At 39.8% G+C, this 21,589-nt stretch overlaps 1 protein-coding gene across 11 annotated transcripts in view; it reads right to left on the bottom strand.

Moving 5' to 3' along the window:
- lrp1aa (low density lipoprotein receptor-related protein 1Aa) overlaps nt 1-21,589 on the bottom strand; it is a 225,922-nt gene that overhangs the window by 24,130 nt on the left and 180,203 nt on the right. For all 11 annotated transcript variants that reach the window (XM_073916187.1, XM_073916185.1, XM_073916186.1 and 8 more), the window contains 18 exons: nt 20,534-20,722; nt 19,570-19,718; nt 19,398-19,491; nt 19,048-19,164; nt 18,642-18,761; nt 17,291-17,413; nt 15,534-15,659; nt 14,965-15,081; nt 9,448-9,554; nt 8,769-8,901; nt 6,980-7,102; nt 6,194-6,316; nt 5,295-5,432; nt 3,990-4,121; nt 3,009-3,128; nt 2,117-2,388; nt 1,390-1,568; nt 756-862 (listed from right to left, as the gene is read on the bottom strand). In XM_073916187.1, coding sequence (XP_073772288.1) covers nt 756-862; nt 1,390-1,568; nt 2,117-2,388; nt 3,009-3,128; nt 3,990-4,121; nt 5,295-5,432; nt 6,194-6,316; nt 6,980-7,102; nt 8,769-8,901; nt 9,448-9,554; nt 14,965-15,081; nt 15,534-15,659; nt 17,291-17,413; nt 18,642-18,761; nt 19,048-19,164; nt 19,398-19,491; nt 19,570-19,718; nt 20,534-20,722 — 2,469 coding nt within the window. The remainder of the gene's footprint in view (nt 1-755; nt 863-1,389; nt 1,569-2,116; nt 2,389-3,008; nt 3,129-3,989; nt 4,122-5,294; nt 5,433-6,193; nt 6,317-6,979; nt 7,103-8,768; nt 8,902-9,447; nt 9,555-14,964; nt 15,082-15,533; nt 15,660-17,290; nt 17,414-18,641; nt 18,762-19,047; nt 19,165-19,397; nt 19,492-19,569; nt 19,719-20,533; nt 20,723-21,589) is intronic.

Genomic DNA, 21,589 nt, shown 5'->3' with positions numbered 1-21,589 from the left:
AATTTACGTAAAAATCATCAAAAATGCTGCCAGTGGTTGCAAAAAAATGTCCCCACAAGGTCAACATTTACTGGTTTTGCTATACGTGTGGGGACATTAGGTACCCAAAACGTGATGAAAACAGGGCCACACACACTTGTACAGCTATCTTTATAGAGACTTCCCACTGACGTAATGATTTTTATACTGTACAGACTGTATATACCGTCTTCTTCCATCAACCCTACCTCTAAACCAACCCTTGCAGGAAACACTGAACAGTTTTATATTTTCAAAATACTTCATTCTGTCTGATTTATGAGCCCTTCTGCTTACGGGGACCAAAAAATGTCCCCACAAGGCCAACATTTACTGGTATTGGTATACTTGTGGGGACACTTGGTCCACATAATGTGATGAATATAAGCTACACACACACACACACACACACACACACACACACACACGCACACACCTATATGGTTTACAAGGACTCTCCATAGGTGTAATATTTTTATACAGTAAAGAAATGCTCATTATACATTATTACTAGCAGAAATCTTTGCGAGGGCCGTCCAATTTAGGTAAAAATCATCAAAAATGCTGGCAGTGGTTGGCAACTTAAAAAAAAAAAAAAAACGCTGGCAGGGAAGAGTTAAGAGCATAACAATAGCATACTCATGTTATTATACAATTTCATCCCCGTAAACCACATAAACAAGAACACATACACACACTCCCACAGCAGTGTGTGTTTGACCGCCATGATGACTGACCTGTGGGCCACTGGATGTTATCGTGGACCAGCGTCTCTCTCAGGGTCCCGTCCATCGCCGCCGTCTCGATCTTCGGATGGTTTCCCCAGTCGGCCCAGTACATGGTGCTACAGCAAACACAAAGGGTCAATACAAATATTGATATACAGTTGTGCTTGATTGTGAAATGTTTTAACAAAATAAGAGAGGTCATACAGTTAGGATGACTCTAAGGGTCTACGCACTTTTGACGCCTGTTAGGGGCCCCAACAACCACCCAACTAATTCAAAACACCCATCAAATCACGCAAAACAAAGGAGCGCTTATGTGAGGTGTGTGTAATGCAGTGTGCATGAAGGCAGGACAGCAAATCTGAAGTTATTCTCTCTTCTGGCTGCCGTATCAGTCTCACAATTCGGTTTTCCTCTTTCTGAAGGTCTTGATAACACCATCCTAGAGTTTTTCTGTCATTATTTCAGCAAATAGGAATTGTAAAACAACTATTTAGTGTTCTTTCCCATTCACTGTGCTCTGAGTTTCCCAACTATGACGACTTCACAACTGAGATTCCCGGAAATGAGAAGACTCCATTATTTTATATACCCCTGTTGTGAGATTATTTTGGGAGTGTTGTTGTGTTCATGGTCATCTCACCCTCTCTGCGGATCCACCACGATGGCGTAGGGCTCGTCGATCATTCCTGAGATCAGTGTTTTTCGGTTTCGTCCGTTCATCTGCGCCACCTCGATCACATCTCGACCAGAGTCCGTCCAGTAGATGTTATTGGCCACCCAATCCACAGCAATGCCACGCGGCATCTTCAGACCCGGGATCTGCCCAAGAGAAACACCGCATTTCATACACACACTCACTAAACACACCAACAAATACTGCTGAAGTCACAATTATTCGCCCTCTTGTGAATTATATTTTTAAATATTTCCCAAATGATGTTGAACAGATTCAGGAATTTTTCACAGTATTTCCTATAATATTTTTTCTCCTGGAGAAAGTCTTATTTGTTTTATTTCGGCTAGAATGAAAGCAGTTCTTAAAATTTTTAAAGCCATTTTAAGGTCAATATTATTAGCCCCCAATAATAATTAATATTATTAATATATTAAGCAATATTAGTTTTGGATTGTCTACAGAACAAACCACAGTTATACAATGACTTGCCTAATTACCCTAACTTTACCCTAATTACCATAGTGGAGCCTTTAAATGTCACTTTAAGCTGAATACTAGTGTCTTGAAGAATATCTAGTCTAATATTATGTGCTGTCATCATGGCAAAGAAATCAGTTATTAAAAATGAGTTATTAAAACTATTAAGTGTAGAAATGTGTTGTAAAAATCTTTTGAAAAATGTTTCTCTGACCTCCAGATCGGTGACTCTTGGATCGGTCTGTCTGCGGTTGCGGTTTGAGTTTGGTGACGTGGGTCCGGCTGACGGCTGCTCGAATGAAGAGATCCGGCCGGTGTGCCAGTTGGTCCAGAAGATGCGCTTGGATTTGATATGCAGGTCCATGGCGTCGATGCGGACGTTGGCGTCTCCTTGAAAAGCCTGTTCATAAATCCAGTTCTGCATTCCAGGATACAAACTGCGGATTTCATTATCATCCGCCACGTACAGAGCCTGCTTATCACTGCCTGGAGGACACGAATACACCACATTCAGTCTGACACCACGACAAATGACTTACATAGGTTTATTTTACAGCTCTCCTCGAGTTAAACTGTTGTGTTTTACCATATTTTAAATCAATTCAGCTGATCTCGGGGTCTGGCGGAAGCACTTTTAGCTTAGCTTAGCATAGATCATTGAATTGGATTAGACCATTAGCATATTGCTCAAAAATAACCAAAGAGTTTGGATAATTTTCCTGATTAAAGCTTGACTCTTCTGTAGTGTCATCATGTACTTAGACTGATGGAAAATTAAGAAATAAAACAGCTTAGTCACTTTATTCATCAGGGGTCGCCACAGCGGAATGAACTGCCAACTACTCCAGCATATGTTTTACACAGCGGATACCCTTCCAACTGCAACCCAGTACTGGGAAACACCCATACACTCTAACATTCACACACTCACTCATACACTGTGACCAATTTAGTCAGCCGGGACTCGAACCAGCGACCTTCTTGCTGTGAGGTCACAGGGCTAACCACTGAGCCACCCAGTCACCCAGTCTGACTGTTAGGTCTGAGGATATAAGGATGTAATAAGCAGTTTTTCTGTGCGTGCAGAAATAAAGTGCTGCACATACTGTCAGCTTTGCAGGTGTCGTTGACTCTGATGAAGTTCTTGTGGCAGCTGCACTTGTGTCCTCCTTTAGTGTTGTTGCAGATGTGAGAGCAGATCCCGAACTGCCTGCACTCGTTCACATCTGTGCAGACACAAACACACAAAAACAGCACATCAGACTAGAACAGGGACTTCAGACATACACATATATATATATATATATATATATATATATATATATATATATATATATATATATACACAGTTGAAGTCAGAATTATTCGCCCCCCCCTTTTTTTTTTTCTTTTTTAAATATTTCCCAAATGATATTTAACAGAGCAAGGAAATGTTCACAGCATGTCTGATAATATTTTTTCTTCTGGTGAAAGTCTTATTTGTTTTATTTTGGCTAGAATAAAAGCAGTTAATAATTTTTAAAAAAAACAATTTTGGGACAATATTATTAGCCACTTTAAGCTAATTTTTTTTTCGATAGTCTACAGAACAAACCATCATTATACAATAACTTGCCTGATTACCCTAACCTGCCTAGTTCACCTTATTAACCTAGTGAAGCCTTTAAATGTGACTTTAAACTGTATAGAAGTGTCTTGAAAAATACCAAGTAAAATATTATTTACTGTCATCATGACAAAGAGAAAATAAATCAGTTATTAGAAATGAATTATTAAAACTATTATGCTTAGAAATGTGCTGAAAAACTCTTCCCTCCATTAAACAGAAATTTTGGAAAAAAATAAACAGGGGAGCTAATAAGTCAGGGGGGCTAATAATTCTGACTTCAACTGTATGTATATATATATATATATATATATATATATATATATATATATATATATATATATATATATATATATATATATATATATATATATATATATATATATAATATTCTAAAAAGGGACTAAGCCGACAAAAAAATGAATGAATGAATGAATGAATGAATGATATCATATAATATATAAAACATATCAAAACATACCTGAGCAGGTTTGCGGGTGTGTTTTCTGGAATCCGGGTCTGCAGGAGCAGAACGAGTCACTTCCATTCACCACACAGTGACCTTCATCTCCACACATACTGCGATTCAATCTGCATTCATTCAGACCCGAATCTGTACACACACACACACACACACACACACACACACACACACACACACACACACACACACACACACACACACACACACACACACACACAGAGTAAGAATGGGCACTACAGCGGTCCTGTTAATGCTTTTTACAAAGCATAACAATTCTTGTACGTTCCCAGCAGGGGTGCTTGCTAGACATAAAGGCTAGCGTCAACGCTTCCCATTCACTTTGAAAGGGTGACGTCAGGCATTGCCGAACTGCATTGTGGATCCGTCCGCGCCGCTTCAGAGGCATTGCTCTCTGCAAAAGTTGGGACTAGCTCAACTTTTCAAGAGCCGAAGGAAGCGTCAGCCAATCAGATCGCTGTACACCAGCTAGACCGTGGCCTATTGCTGACTAAATTTCATTGGCTGACGCTTCTATGATGATCGCTTCAGACCCAACTTCAGACACGCCTTCAGACAAGCGTTGACGCTGAAACCGTGGGTTACGGAAAAAAAAACATGCAAATTTTAATAGTTTATTAAAAAGAATTTAATTTTTGGAAAGCACCAAGCGACCCCCCCCCCTCAATATCCCACAAACCCCTGAGGGTTCCCGACCCCCACTGTGAGAACCACTGCTTTAGAGGGGACCAAACCTTAATTAGGGTGGTCAATCCGCCCCAAACCTCCCTGTAATTCACACCATGGGGATCAACCCATTGTAATGTTTTTCAGTTAATATTAAATTACTGAAAGAGCTGCAGGTTATTTTTATTATTTTTATAGGTTTGAAAAGTAACTTCAAGGTAAAGTAATTAGTAATCTGATTACTTTTTACATTAAGTAATTAGTAATGTAATCAGATTACAATTTTCCAGTAGTAGTAGTAGTCAGTAATTTACAATCTATTACTTTGTTAAAGTAACTTACTCAACACTGGTTACAAGTAACGCATACATTTAACTAATCATGTGCATGTTTTGTAAAGCCGCTTTGACAGTATTATTGTGAAAGCACTGTACAAATCAACTTGAATTGAAATCTGGAAAACGCATGTAATTATTAGCGATTGAGACCCAGCGCTACTGAAATAGAGAGTAACTCCTGCTGCACATCTAATTCATGCTACATTTCCAGCTGAAGGAGGTGTAAAAGTGTAATAATGGCCGTTAGATAAATGACGCATGAAATAACAGACGAGCAGACCTTTCTTGTTGCAGTTGATCTCGTCCGAGCCGTAATCTTCGCAGTCATTGAAGAAGTTACAGCGCAGGTTTAGGCTGATACACTTCCCCGAGCTGCAGGTGAACTCACTCTTTCCACAGACGGCAGGGGGTGGAGTTTCTGACACAAAACACACACACACACACACACACACAGTTTCACGTCAACACACAATCAATCAACAGCTCAATACCAATCACATTACTGGATAGGTATAACTTTACCAGTCTGTAAAGAAAATTATTAATTAATTTCACATCACGTCCCATGTTTCATGTCACATATATATATATATATATATATATACACACACACACACACACACACAAGGCTTTACATTAACTTTTTTGATCACCAGCCACTGTGGCTAGTAGATTTCCAACATTACTGGCCACTTGCCATTTTCACTAGCCACAATTTTGTTGTTTGGAAAATATATTTTATATAAATAAATGCAAATTTGACATGCTAAAATGACTTGATTTAGATGTTGTGTTGTCCACATGCCTCCTCATTTATTTCACTGTTTGTGTGTGTTGTGTATGAGCTTGCTATATATATATATATATATATACACACACACACACACACACACACACACACACACACACACACATACACACACACACACACGTAGTCGCTGGGATAACTAGGTAAAAATAAATGCATATTATAAGACAATGAACGTGTTTTTTGCCCTTGCACGGTAGCAACTACAAGAAACATACTGGCAAAACTGTAACTACACAGTGATCTCTATGGTGTGAAACATATGTGAAGCTCATGACGCTTATAGTGTTGCACGTTTGGTTTAACGGCGTATACAAATAAAACATGCAATAAAAATCATACGATTTCACAATAATGCTGTTGTTACTCACGGCAGTTCTGCTCATCGCTGTTGTCTCCGCAGTTATTGACGCCGTCGCAGTGTTTGGACAGCGGCAAACACACACGATCATTGTGACATCTGAACTGTCTGGATGGAGGACACTGGAACTGCTCTGAAACAAACATACACAACAATATAAAACAAGCATTAGTACAAGGGGATGCACAGCCGAAGTCAGGATTATTAGCCCTCCTGCATATTTCATTTCTTAATTTCTGTTTAACAGAGCAGATTTTGTTTAACAAATTTCTAAACATAATAGTTTAATAACTCATTTCTAATAATTGATTTATTTTCTCTTTGTCATGAGGACAGCACATAATATTAGACTAGATATTCTTCAAGACACTAGTATTCAGCTTAAAGTAACATTTAAAGGCTTCACTAGGGTAATTAGGGTAAAGTTAGGGTAATTAGGCAAGTCATTGTATAACAGTGGTTTGTTCTGGAGACAATCCAAAACTAATATAGCTTAAGGGGGATAATAATATTGACCTTAAAATGCTTTAAAACGATTAAGAACTGCTTTTATTCTAGCCGAAATAAAACAAATAAGACTTTCTCCAGAAGAAAAAATATTGTAGGAAATACTGTGAGAAATTCCTGAATCTGTTCAACATCATTTGGGAAATAATTGAAAGGATTTAGAGAAGGGTGAATAATTCTGACTTCAGCTGTAATACTGGATATAAACCTCTATCTCTGCTTGAATTGTCCTCGAACATGAGTATCTGCTGTTGTGAGAGTGTCTGAATGAACAGATGAATGAACTCACTGCAGACGTCTGGGTTTTCGTCTGAATTGTCTCCGCAATCGTCTTCACCATCACACTTCCAGCCCAGCGGCTTACAGAGAGTGTTATTACACTGAAACTCATCCAGAGGGCAGAACTGACCCACTGCAACACACACACACACACACACACACACACACACACACACACACACACACACACACACACACACACACACACGCAGAGTTACCATCTGTATTCACTACAGCCAACCACACAGCAATTACAGTGAGCGTGTGTCTATGTGTGTTTGTGTGTTTGTGTGTGTGTGTGTGTGTGTGTGTGTGTGTGTGTGTGTGTGTGTGTGTGTGTGTGTGTGTGTGTGTGTAAAACACTTGGCAGCAGATCTTCAGAGAGGCCTTCTTGAATACTAAAGTCCTCCAGAGAGTCTGATCACTCTTGAAATTTTAAGTTTAAAACAAGATATATATATATATATATATATAAATGAGCAATATGACACGAGTAGCAGGGCGATATGGTTGTATATCTGCACTGGTGGGAGGCGTGCGAGCCTTAGTGCCCCAACCAGTGCCGAAATACATCTATATCGCACTGCTACGAGTGAGATATTATGTTTATACAACAGTTTAACGACATAATTGTGTATATAAAAACAAAATCAAACATGGAAAGTCTCAAAGACCCTTTTGTATGAGGAACTACTTTCTTCCGGATTCAAATCATAAGCTGACAGTTAAACAGTTGAGCAAGCATCTTTTACACTTTAGATCTGTATTGTCTGCTTGTTGCTGGCTGTATGTGGGCGGAGTAATACACAAAGGGTAAAGAGGCTGTATGGGTGCTGATATTACTTAAAAATATCACGGCTATCAGCCAATCAGATTCGAGAACCAGACCAACTGTTGTATAAATATATATATATATATATATATATATATATATATATATATATATATATATATATATATATATATATATATATATATATATATATATATATGAGCAATATCACACAAGTAGCAGTGCGATATTGCTGTATATCGGCACTGGTGGGAGGCGTACGTTGGCACGAGGCCGCAGGCCAAGTGCCTTAGTGCCCCCACCAGTGCCGATAAGTAGCCATATCGCACTGCTACGAGAGTGATATTGCATTTATACAACAGTTTGACTGCATAATTGTGTATATAAAAGCTAAATCAAACAAGGAAAGTCTCAAAGACCCTTTTGTATGAGGAACTACTTTCTTCCAGATTCAAATCATAAGCTGACAGTTAAACAGCTGAGCGAGCATCTTTAAACTTTAGATCTGTAGTGTCTGCTTTTTGCTGGTTGTATTAGGGTGGAGTAATACACATAGGGTAAAGAGGCTGTAGGAGCTCTGATATTCAAGAATGTTGCACTGCTATCAGCCAATCAGATTTGAGAACCAACCAGAACTGTTGTATAAATAAATAAATATATATATATATATATGTATATATATATATATATATATATATATATATATATATATATATATATATATATATATATATATATATATATATATATATATATATATATATATATATATATATATATATACACATACACACATACATACACACACACACACACACACACACACAAATAGGATTGTAAAAAAAGATAGGAGCAAATACACTCTGTGGACACTCTCATTCACTGCGCTCCAAGTTTACCAACTATGATGACCTCTGCTGCTGAGAAACACACAAATGTGAAAAGGGTCCAGTGTTTGCGTGTGTGTGTGTGTGTGTGTGTGTGTGTGTGTGTGTGTGTGTCTGACCTCCAGTGTGGCAGTTTTCTTCATCGCTGCCGTCCATACAGTCGGCGTCAGCATCACAGCGCCAGCGGAACGGGATACAGTGACCGTTATTACACAGGAACTGGTCATTGTCACACTTCACATCACAGCCGTGCTGAAACACACACACACACACACACCGGACACACAATTACATTTAAGAGCTTAGTGGTTAGCACTGTGGCCTCACAGCAAGAAGGTCGCTGGTTCGAATCCCAGCTGGATCAGTTGGCGTTTCAGTGTGGAGTTTGCATGTTCTCCCTGTGTTGGCTTGGGTTTCCTCCGGGTGCCAAAGTTTCCCCCCGCAGTCCAAACACATGCGCTATAGGGGAATTGATTAACTAAATTGGCCGTAGTGTATGAGTGTGTGTATGTAGGTGAATATGTGCATGGGTGTTTTCCAGTACTAGGTTGCAGCTGGAAGGGCATCCACTGTGTAAAACATATGGTGGATAAGTTGGCGGTTCATTTCACTGTGGCAAGCCCTGATGAATAAAGGGACTACGCTGAAGGAAAATGAATGAATGAATATATATAGTATAAATCTATTAACAATTCTTAAATATATTTAGAATATTTGTTCATGACATTCTAAGAAAGTTCGCTGTTAATTGTGTTAAAATTTCTGCTGAAGTGTGTGTGTGTGTGTTGTGTTGTTTACCTCATCAGATCCATCGGCGCAATCATGATCTCCGTCACACTTCCATCTGCCAGCGATACAGCGGCCGCTAGTGCAGGAAAACTCACTCTCTGAGCACTGCCGGGGCACTGACACACACACACACACACACACACACACACACACAGAATGTAATAACTCTATAACATCTAGTCATACACTGCAAAAATACACTGCTTTTCTTCCTTAGAGTCTAATTTCTAGTCCAAATATATAAAAGTTCATAAATCAAGAAGAATTTTCTAGAGAAGCAAAGCATATCGTCTTGTTTTGAGAAATAATGAGTTAAAATGAAGTGAGTTTTTCCGTAAATCAAGCAAAATAATCTCATTCCGTAAGGAAAACAAGTTTATTTCCATTTACCCCATTGGCAGATATGCTTAAATACATGTGCTACATGACAATATAAACACCTTTTTTGTAGTTAAGATTAATGATTGGAAAATTCAGTCAAAAAATGTGATAAACTATTTGGGTTGTTTAATAGATAATAAATTATAAGGAGATGCTATGGCAAAAAAAAGTTATTACGAAGATTTGTGGAAAAATTAAGTTTTTACCAAGGCAATCTGATCTTTTGGATGTTCATCCTTTACAATTGTTGGCAGGAGCTTTAATTCAACCCCATTTTGATTATGCTACGTCATTTTGGTACAGTAGCTGCTCACAAAATTTGAAGGAGAAATTGCAAAAGGCTCAAAATAAATTAGTAAGAATAATTTTAAAAATGCATCCTAGAGCACATTTGCACAAAGAGTCCTTTAATAAATTAGGTATGTTAACTGTTAGTAATAGTGTGGTTTTTAAAACTGGGAATGGTACGTACTGTAAAATGTTTAATAATGTGGTTCCTAGCTATTTGATGAACTATTGTCAAATGGTGAGGCAACAGCAATCATACAGCACTAGGAGTTGGGATTTTAATATTTGTTTATTTAAATTTAGAAGTTTAGTGGGGAAAAATATGTTTTTATATACAAGTGCAATCATGTGGAACAAACTACCAAAATCAGTCAAGGAAATAAAAGATTTAAGGTTGTTCAAAAAAGCTATTAAAAGATGGTTGTTTGATGAGGATAATTAGTTTGCATGGTGGACGAGGATCTTTTAAATGATATGTTACTTGAGTGTGAATAGGTTTGCGGCTGGAGGGCCATTGGCTGTGTGGAACATGTGCTGGATAGGTTGGCTGTTCGTACCGCTGTGGCGACTGTTTGTTTTATTCTTCATTAGTATTTTGAAGCCATACATTGTTTTTATTTAACAGAGGACCACAATGGAAATAAGCCCAGGGCTTTATTGTGTTTTTATCCTCGACAGTTTTTTTAACAAAGTGTATGGAGTACTTTTTGTACAGTTTGTCTAAAATCTGTCAAATAAAATTCATTTCAATTCAATTCAATTCAATTCTAGTCCTCATGTATGTGATTTAAGGTTTAGGCTGAAATCTGTTCTGAAATGAGTCAGAGTTGACGTCACTCGCTACGGTTTTTAATGATGCGCAACTCACATTGACAGGTGAAAATCCGATCTACCTGCTTACACTGCAGACACGAGAACACAGATCCGATTCATATCAGATACATTTCCACATATGAACAAGGCCTGAATCTGACTCGAGTAAATCGGAATCCATGTGCTTTTTTGCTGCTTAAATGTACATGGGCCATATCCCATCTGTGCCACATGACAGAAAAAAAATCGGAATTGAGTCACTTGAACCATGCAGTGTAAATGCGCTCTATGTTTTGCTGGTCTAGAAAATGCTTGTTGATTTAGGAATGTTTTCATATCTGGACTAGAAATTAGACTTTAGGTAATTAAAGCATTGTTTCCAGTGTGATGTCAACCAAAAACGCATCTAGGCCACATCTCATGATCAGAAATCAATTGCTTTTGATGATCAAGAAACTTTTCTGATTATAAATGAGTACGTTTACATGGACCATCTTAATGCCATTATAATGAGATTTTGCCAACACTGCAATTGAACTTTAACTTGTGTAAACACAATAATTAATTGTAAATAATGCGGAGGAGGATGATCGTATTAACCCAGGTGGTCTACATTGATTTTAATCTTAGTATTCAGGCGTGTAAACACTTTAATTGCATTATTCCAATCTGAACAAAGATGGAGGCATTGATGCTATGGACTGGTCCGCCCGTTCCCCAGATCTGAATCTAACTGAGCATATCTGGGACATCATCTCTCGCTTCATCCACCAACACCATGTGTCATCACAGACTGTCCTGGAGCACGCCCAGGCATTGTAGGGACGTATTCGTCGTAGGGAAGTATTAGGGAAGGCATTGATGCTATAGAATGGCCCACCAATTTCCCAGATCTGAATCTAATTGAGCACATCTGGGACATCATCTCTCGCTTCATCCACCAACACCATGTGTCATCACAGACTGTCCAGGAGTATGCCCAGGCGTTGTAGGGAGGTCATACAGGTACATGGAGGTCACACACACACTACTGAGCCTGATTTGGACTAGTTTTAAGGACTCTACATTAAAGTTGGATCAGCCTGTAGTGTGTTTTTCCACTTCAATTTTGAGTGTTACCAGTGAAATTAGGCTTGTAATACCTACTCTAAATTAGGGCTGGACGATTAACTGTAATTTTTCCAACGTCGATGATTTCATTTGTTTATTTATTTATTTATTTAATAATGTAAATGTGTGTAAATACATATATATTCAGTTTTGTATTGATTTCAGTAGCATTATTGACTAATAAGAAAGTGTTTATATCATTTATTTACAATACACTTTGTATTTTAGTGTTTAAGTAGATTAATAATGTTACAGACTTGCTTTGTTTAATCATTCCGCATAAATATGTATAAATTCTATAGAGAAATAGTAAAGAATGTCCAAAGATCATCAGTATTGGTGCAGAATTGTTGCAAACTATTTATATGGGTTGAATTTAAACAAATAAATTAAATGTATTAATGTTATGTAGCTTACAATCATTTAAACTTAAGAGAATTGAGTAAATCCAATGAATTATCTTTAATTAGTTTTCAGTGTACAAAAAATAAATAAATTGAAATGTGGCCTGGGCTTTTGTTTTGGTTTTTCTTGAGATTCACCCAAAAGGGTCTCATTAGCTCATCTGAGCTGTAGAAGCAGGGGTTTATGGGTAATATGATGGTTATAGCTCAAACAAGAGACACAATGACTGATGCAAGCAACGAAATCAAGCACAAGCTGCTGAAAAACTACAGGAAAAGGCTTCACAGTGGCCACAGCTGAGGACATTACTGCATTACAATCAAAATAATAAATATTAAGGCTATTAGTTGCCCTAACTTTAACTGTTAAAAGCAATTAGTTAATTAGTTAAAGTTATTATTATTATTATTAGATTGAGTCCTCAGCAGCAGCCACTAAAGGAGACAACGCTTCAGGACATGAAGATCTGAACATGGAGACCTACCTCTAACCCACATCAATGTGGCAGTGAAATGAAGAATAAACACAAGATGTGGACACGTGAATGACTGGACCAACAAAAAACATGCACAGACGGAGAATAAAACTCCCCTTGTTCATTAAAGTGCCACTGTTATGCTATTCTAACCATCAAAGTCCAAAAACCCTTTAGTTTTCTGAGGAAATACATCAACTCTGTTCTCTCAGTGTCTGAAACGGCTGCTTCATTGATCGAGTTGCTTTAAACTCTGCCTCTACATAAGTCTACTCACGTTCTTATTGGTCATTTGGCCCATTTAACCATGCTCAGATTGGTTGGAAAGCCCACTCTGCTCTTATTGGTCCCATGGTCCAGTCTGTTCTTATAGGCCGGACGTATCTACACTAATCTCATTGGTCAGATGGCCCACTCTGCCCTCATTGGTCAGATATATCTATTCTGCTCTTATTGGGCAGATGTGTTTTTCCTAATATTATTGGTCGGATGGCCCATTCTGTTCTTATAGGTCAGACGTATCTACTCTGATCTCATTGGTCAGATGTAGCTACGCTAATTTCATTGGTCAGATGGCCCACTCTGCTCTTATTGGTCAGATGAATTTTTCTAATATTATTGGTCGGATGGTGCACTATGCTCATATAGGTCAGACATATCTACTCTGATCTCATTGGTCAGACTTATATACTCTGATCTCATTGGTCAGATGTGTCTACGCTAATTTCATTGGTCTGATGGCCCACTCTGCTCTCATTGGTCAGATGTATCTACGCTAATTTCATTGGTCAGATGGCCCACTCTGCTCTTATTGGTCAGATGTGTCTACGCTAATTTCATTGGTCAGATGGCCCACTCTGCTCTTATTGGTCAGATGTGTCTACGCTAATTTCATTGGTCAGATGGCCCACTCTGCTCTTATTGGTCAGATGTGTCTACGCTAATTTCATTGGTCTGATGGCCCACTCTGCTCTCATTGGTCAGATGTATCTACGCTAATTTTATTGGTCTGATGGCCCACTCTGCTCTTATTGGTCAGATGTGTCTACGCTAATTTCATTGGTCAGATGGCCCACTCTGCTCTTATTGGTCAGATGTATTTTTCTAATATTATTGGTCGGATGGCCCACTATGCTCATATAGGTCAGACATATCTACTCTGATCTCATTGGTCAGACTTATATACTCTGATCTCATTGGTCAGATGTGTCTACGCTAATTTCATTGGTCAGATGGCCCACTCTGCTCTTATTGGTCAGATGTATTTACGATAATTTCACTGGTCAGATGGCACACTCTGCTCTTATTGGTCAGATGTGTCTACGCTAATTTCATTGGTCAGATGGCCCACTCTGCTCTTATTGGTCAGATGTGTCTACGCTAATTTCATTGGTCAGATGGCCCACTCTGCTCTTATTGGTCAGATGTTTTTTTTGTAATATTATTGGTCGGATGGCCCACTATGCTCATATAGGTCAGACATATCTACTCTGATCTCATTGGTCAGACGTATCAACACTGATCTCATTGGTCAGACTTATATACTCGATCTCATTGGTCAGATGTATCTATGCTAATGTCATTGGTCAGATGGCCCTGCTCTGCTCTTATTGGGCAGATGTATTTTTTTCTAATCTGATTGGTCAGACAGGCCACTCAGGTCTTATAGGCCAGACGTATCTACTCTGATCTCATTGCTTAGATGTATCTATTCTGCTCTTATTGGTCAGATGGCCAACTTAACCCTATTCTTATTGGTCTGATGCCCCACTCTGCTCTTATTGGGAAGATGTATCTTTTCCAATATCATTGGTCGGATGGCTCCATTCATCAGAGCTTTTACATCCACAAACAGCATCATTACACACTATAAGCCTGGCCACATGTGAAAGAGCAGAACGGTGGCACTTTAATAGTGTGTTCATGAAGAAATCAATGAGAATGACAGTGATCAGGTGAATGCACTGATATCTGTGCGTTCTGATGTAAATTAAGCATGTGTGTGTGTGTGTGTGTTTGTCTAGATGTGTGTGTGTGTTTGACTTTTCTCCTACCACACTTGTCTTCATCTGAATTGTCTCCACAGTCATTGTCGTAGTCGCACTGCCAGCGTCCGGGAACACAGCGGTTGTTTTTACAGCGGAACTGATACGGCTCACACGTCCGCTCATCTGCATTCACAGTCACACCATTAATGCCATTATTAACAAAGAGGAATGTAAAACTTCTATGAATTTTAATCACCTAGAAAATTGACAAAGTAAAAAGTATAAATTAACATTATCAAACAAAACTACTTTAAGATTTAATCTCATTTCAGTCTTTCACTTTTGAAATGCAACTAAAACACTCTTTTAAATACAAACTATAGGTCAAGATTTTAATAAATAGAACTACTGTACAATTTCCTGACCTTAACAATTCAGTAAAATAATATTAAATAAAATTTGTATATTATAATTTAAAGGAAAAAATATATGAATTTAAACAACCCAAAAAATTTCAAGCAAAATTAATTTTAATAAAAAATTATAATTAAGTAAAATTAAATAATTAATGTTTGACAAAAATAAAATAAAAAATTCAACCACACTTTCAATAAGACTGTGTATATAACCCGCACCACACTCCTCTTTAGGCTCGTCTGAAGAGTCTCCGCAGTCGTCTTCTCCATCACACTTCCAGCGCGCAGGAATACAGCGACCAGAGTCCTTACAGCGAAACTCATCCACACCACACGTCATCTGAGCTGCACACACACACACACACACACACACACACACACACACACACACACACACACACACACACACACACACACACACACACACACACACACACAAAGAAATGAGGATACCAGTCCGAGATCACCAGCGTATGTATCACATTTAACTCCGGGTACCCCCACAGTCCAAACACATGCGCTATAGGGGAATTGGATGAACTAAATTGGCCGTAGTGTATGAGTGTGTGTGTGAGAATGTGAGTGTGTATGGCTGTTTCCCATTACTGGGTTGCAGTTGGAAGGGCATCCTCTGCGTAAAACATGTGCCAGAATAGTTGGCGGTTCATTCCACTGTGGTGACCCCCGATATATAAGGGACTAAGCCGAAGGAAAATGAATGAATGAATGATTTATTTTCTCTTTGTCATGATGACAACACATAATATTAGACTAGATATTCTTCAAGACACTAGTATTCAGCTTAAAGTGACATTTAAAGGCTTCACTAGGTTAATTAGGGTAAAGTTAGGGTAATTAGGCAAGTCATTGTATAACAGTGGTTTGTTCTGGAGAAAATCCAAAACAAATATTGCTTAAGGGGGTGAATAATATTGACCTTAAAATGGCTTTAAAATAATTAAGAACTGCTTTTATTCTAGCCGAAATAAAACAAATAAGACTTTCTTCAGAAGAACAAATATTATAGGAAATACTGTGAAAAATTACAGAATCTGTTCAGCATTATTTGGGAAAATATTTGAAAAAGAAAAAAATAATTCTAAAAAATAAAGGGCTAGAAATTTTGACTTTAACTGTCTACTGAATTCACAGAAATCCACTATATCGTTATGTATATTGTTATCAGGATTGTTTGCCATTTTTGGGCATCAGCCTTTTTTAAATTTTGTCTTATCATGAAAATGTATCAGAAATGTATCAGAGCCATGCACTGAAAATGCTCCAAAAGTTTCAGAGCAGCGCCACCTTGTGACCAAAAGTTATATGGAAATTGAATGGAATGGAAGCTGCAGTGTGAGGAAATGGGTACTGGATATTTCAAGAGTTCACACTTAGTTGATGATTGATTATAAAGCTTGTTTGTCATGAGAGCCCTGAGCTCATAAGATCCTTGAGCCCGAGGCTCCCTTCCGTTTGCAGGGCAAGAGGGGAGCTCTGAGCTCCAATGTTTTGATAAGAGCTGATGACAGAAAATGATTGCAATAAAGAGATATGCTTTTGACTGTAGTGCTAAATTTAGATTGACCAGTTCACTTATGTTGCATGTTTTTGGACTGTGGGAGGAAACAACTCGGGGGAAACCCATGCGAGCATGGGAAGAGCATGCTAACTTCCCATAGAAACGACAGCCGGCCTGTTTAAGGACTAGAACCGGTGACTTTCTTGCTCTGAGGCAACAGTGCTAACCATTGTGCCTCCATGCTGCCCTATAAAAGGAAAGGTGGAGGAGTAGGGGTGGAAGAGGGGATTCTTCAAATCGAAGATGACTGTAGTGAGAAACCCTGGCTCTTTATAGTGGGTTAGAAATCGTGCAAATTCATTAAAACCAGCCATGCTCAATCATAATCACATGATCCTCTCGAAATTAGTTTATAAATATACTTCACAAGGCGTGTTTATGGGTCTTTTTCTCTTACTGCAGTTGGCGGGTTCATCAGATCCATCCACGCAGTCATTGTCACGGTCACAAACCCACACCCGAGGGATGCAGCGCTTGGTTACTGTACACTGGAACTGGTTTGGTGCGCACGTCACCTCCGCTACACACAAACACACACCACAGTCACAACAATTACACCACATTCAACCAGAACATGTGTATATCTCAAAACTTAGACGATCAAAAAATACAGTACAAACACTAACATTGTAAACTAGCATTACACCACAAAAAATATTGTCTTACTTAGAGTTTTTGTCTAGTTTCTAGTCCAAATATCGAGAAATTCTTAAATCAAGGAGCGTTTTCTAGACAAGCAAAACACTTTGTTGTGTTTACAGAAATAATTTCAAGAGTTCACACTTAGATATTGCTTGACAACTGTAAGCAGGTTTGGCATGCTGTCCCGGGAGAGAACCCTGAGCTCGGAGATAGTTAAGCCCAGGACTCCCGCCTGGTCCATAGAGCATGTGAGGGGAGTACGAGATCAGGTGGTTCTCGAGAGCTCCCCTTTTTTGTAAAGGGCAAAAGGAGGAGAAAGGGGGTGGATGGGGGGTTTCTTCGGAAAACGAAGATAAGGGAGTAATGTCTAGCTAGGCTACTTATAGTGAGTTAGGATAGATCTGATTGGCTAACTAATGAGTGTAGATAGGTGGCCAGCTGCAGTCAATTATATCACGTGCTCCTCTCGAAATTAGTTTTAAAAACTTCCAACCCAAGCTCATTCTGGAAACGTAGCCCCGCGGACGTTTCTGGAGACCGCGATTTACATGGCCGGAGGTACGTACGGCCGCGTTTAGTTTTTTTCGAGCGAACGATGCGGGGCGGTGTGGCGCCGCTCCGCTCCTCCTCTTCACGCTCGCCGGCCGACGGCTTGCCTCTGAGTGGAGGGCTTTCCCGATGCAACCAGTTTGTCCACTTAGCTCACAGTGTTGCGTTGGCGGAGTGGAGGCCCCGGAGGAGGAGGAGCCGGATTATAAGGGGAAGCCGGATTATTATCTAGCCTGGTCTTAGCTGGACATAGCTGGTTTTGGCTGGGCTCCCAGTCTGTCTAGGCTGGTCAAGCTGGTTTTAGCTGGTCCTCTCCCAGTCTGACCAGCTAAGACCAGGCTGTAAATGGCTGGAAATCAGCTTGCAAACAGCCAAAACCCCTCTAAAACCAGCCTGGTCAACCAGCTAAAACCAGCCAACCAGTCTAGGCTGGTTTAAGCTGGATTTTCAGTAGGGAAACGTTTTGAATTTGCAAAAGAAAAGAAAAATAAAGGTCGTTTGTGTGTGGACGTAGCCCAGGACAGCAGCGTTTGAGCGTTTCTGCATCTGTAACTCACGGCAGTCCTTCTCGTCCTCTCCTTCTCCACAGTTATCCTGACCGTTACAGCGGAAGATTCCAGGAATACAGCGGCTGGGGTTGGTGCACTTAAACTGGCTGGGCAAACACACATGGATATCTGAAACACACACACACACACACACACACGCACACACACAGTAGTCAAAACAAATGCATCAGTCCAGTTCATGAATGAATCATTTAGTGCGATTTGGAAACTGATTCAACAAGTCTACTGAAAAGAATCAGCTCAGTCATCGTGTCGCAGGTACGTCCTGCAAATTACATTGGAGTTATTTCACATGTGCTTCAGGACTCCCTCGAATCGAAAGTGTACCCATAGCATCGATATTTGATGCAGCATCAAAGTTCCCTGAAGGGGAAGCATTTATTTGCAGTATTACCGCAGTTGGCCTCATCAGAGTTGTCCTGGCAGTCGTTGTCTCCGTCACAGATGTATGCAGGGTTTGTACAGATGCCCGTCCCGCACTGGAACTGACCCGGTCTGCACTTGAAGTCCGCTGTGGAGACAGACATGTGGTTATAACACACTTATGACAGGTCTGTTCACTCTGCAGGTGGAATGGTCATGCATAAGTTTTTGTACTGTAACAATCACGGCGTCAGGTGGGGCTCTAAACTCTCGCTTTATCCTTTCATTATCCTTCTCATTAGCATTTTAGATAAGAGCATGTGGATTAAAACAATAATAATAGCTGAATAAGATCAGATAGACACGTCAAAATTGACTCACGGCAGTCAGCGGGTTCATCAGAGCGATCTCCGCAGTCGTCCTCAGTGTCACACTTCCACCAGAACGGGATACACTTATCATTCTTGCAGACAAACTGAGGAGAGAGAGAGAGGATTTCAGAGGAGGAATGGTGTGTTTGAGGAGCTCATAAGGTTGAGGGTGGTGTGCTGACCTGGCTGGCGGTGCAGTTGGACATGCACTGTTTCCCATCGCCGGCCAGGTAGAAGTTTGTGGGACAGGCACATTTATAGCCTCCACCAGGAGACAGCAGACACAGGTTACTGCAGCCGCCGTTATCGGTCTGACATGGGTGATTCGGCACTACAGAGAGACAGAGAAACAGAGTCAGGCAGTGGACAAAACTATTCAGAAACACTATTGCAGTACATCTGAATCAATGTACAGTTGCGTATTGTATTGGGTTGGGTTGTCTGATATTATAAAAATAATATGTCGATTTTTCTGCGTCATTTAAATCCTCATATTAGTCTTTATTTCTTTCTTATTTGTATATGTATTTATCAGAATTCTAATCGTGTCTTTTGCTTCGTTCGCTTTTTCTTTTCTGTACAGGGTGGGGCATTTATAGGGATACACCTTAATAGAATGGGAATGGTTGGTGATATTAACGTCCTGTTTGTGGCACATTAGTATATGTGAGGGGGCAAACTTTTCAAGATGGGTGGTGACCATGGTGGCCATTTTGAATTCGGCCATCTTGGATACAAATTTAGTTTTTTTAGTAGGAAGAGGGTCATGTGACATGTCAAACTAATTGGGAATTTCACCAGAAAAACAATGGTGCGCTTGGTTTTAACGCAACTTTATTCTTTCATGAGTTATTTACATGTTTCTGACCACTTATAAAATGTGTTCAATGTACTGCCCATTGTTTTGGATTGTCAATGCAACCCTCTTCTCCCCCTCTTCACACACTGATAGCAACAGCGCAGGAAAAATGCCAGCACAGGCTTCCAGTATCCGTAGTTTCAGGTGCTGCACATCTTGATTTTTACTTAATGATTATAAGGAAATGAGTTTGCTCTCTTTTTTAAATTAAAAGTCAACTAATCGGTTTTTAGAGCACACGCGTGTGTGTGTGTGTGTGTGTGTTTGTGTGTGTGTAGTTATCGAACCTTCAGGCTGTCTGTAGGGGTGGAAGATGTGGATGTCCATGGGTCTGTGTAGCGTGCTGATCAACATGCTCTTGTTGGTTCCCTGTGTTTTATGAGCTCTGTTGATGGACTTGGTCTCCCAGTCCGTCCAGTAGATGAACTCCTCGAATAGAGTCATGGCGAAGATGTGCGGGATGTCCTGACTCAACACTGCAGCAACAAACACACACCCATTCATAATCGACGAACATAACAACTTTAAAGAAAACTCAAACAAGAAGCATTTCAGCTCAAACGGATATCAAGAGTAGAGCTAAAAGATTGTTTGAGAAATCAAATAGGTATAGACTCGAACATGTTCAAAATGCATAGGTATTATCTCTAGAATCAATTCTGAGCTCAGCTTTAACAGCAGATGACACTCTAGGCTAGTTTTAAACAGCAGACGGCGCTCTAGGCTAGATTTTAACAGCAGACATCGCTCTAGGCTAGGTGTTTACAGCAGACGGCGCTCTAGGCTAGGTGTTTACAGCAGACGGTGCTCTAGGCTAGGTGTTTATAGCAGACGGTGCTCTAGGCTAGATGTTTACAGCAGACGGCGCTCTAGGCTAGTTTTAAACAGCAGACGGCGCTCTAGGCTAGATTTTCACAGCAGACAGCGCTCTAGGCTAGGTGTTTATAGCAGACGGCGCTCTAGGCTAGATTTTAACAGCAGATGGTGCTTTAGGCTAGTTGTTTACAGCAGACGGCGCTCTAGGCTAGTTTTTAACAGCAGACGGTGCTCTAGGCTAGTTTTTAACAGCAGACATCGCTCTAGGCTAGGTGTTTACAGCAGACGGCGCTCTAGGCTAGGTGTTTACAGCAGACGGTGCTCTAGGCTAGGTGTTTACAGCAGACGGTGCTCTAGGCTAGATGTTTACAGCAGACGGCGCTCTAGGCTAGTTTTAAACAGCAGACGGCGCTCTAGGCTAGATTTTCACAGCAGACAGCGCTCTAGGCTAGGTGTTTATAGCAGACGGCGCTCTAGGCTAGATTTTAACAGCAGATGGTGCTTTAGGCTAGTTGTTTACAGCAGAC

Source organism: Danio rerio, chromosome 11 (assembly GCF_049306965.1).
Source record: "Danio rerio strain Tuebingen ecotype United States chromosome 11, GRCz12tu, whole genome shotgun sequence".
Lineage (NCBI taxonomy): Eukaryota > Metazoa > Chordata > Actinopteri > Cypriniformes > Danionidae > Danio > Danio rerio.
The sequence above is the reverse complement of the archived record's forward strand: the minus strand, read 5'-3'. Positions and strand labels throughout refer to the sequence as shown.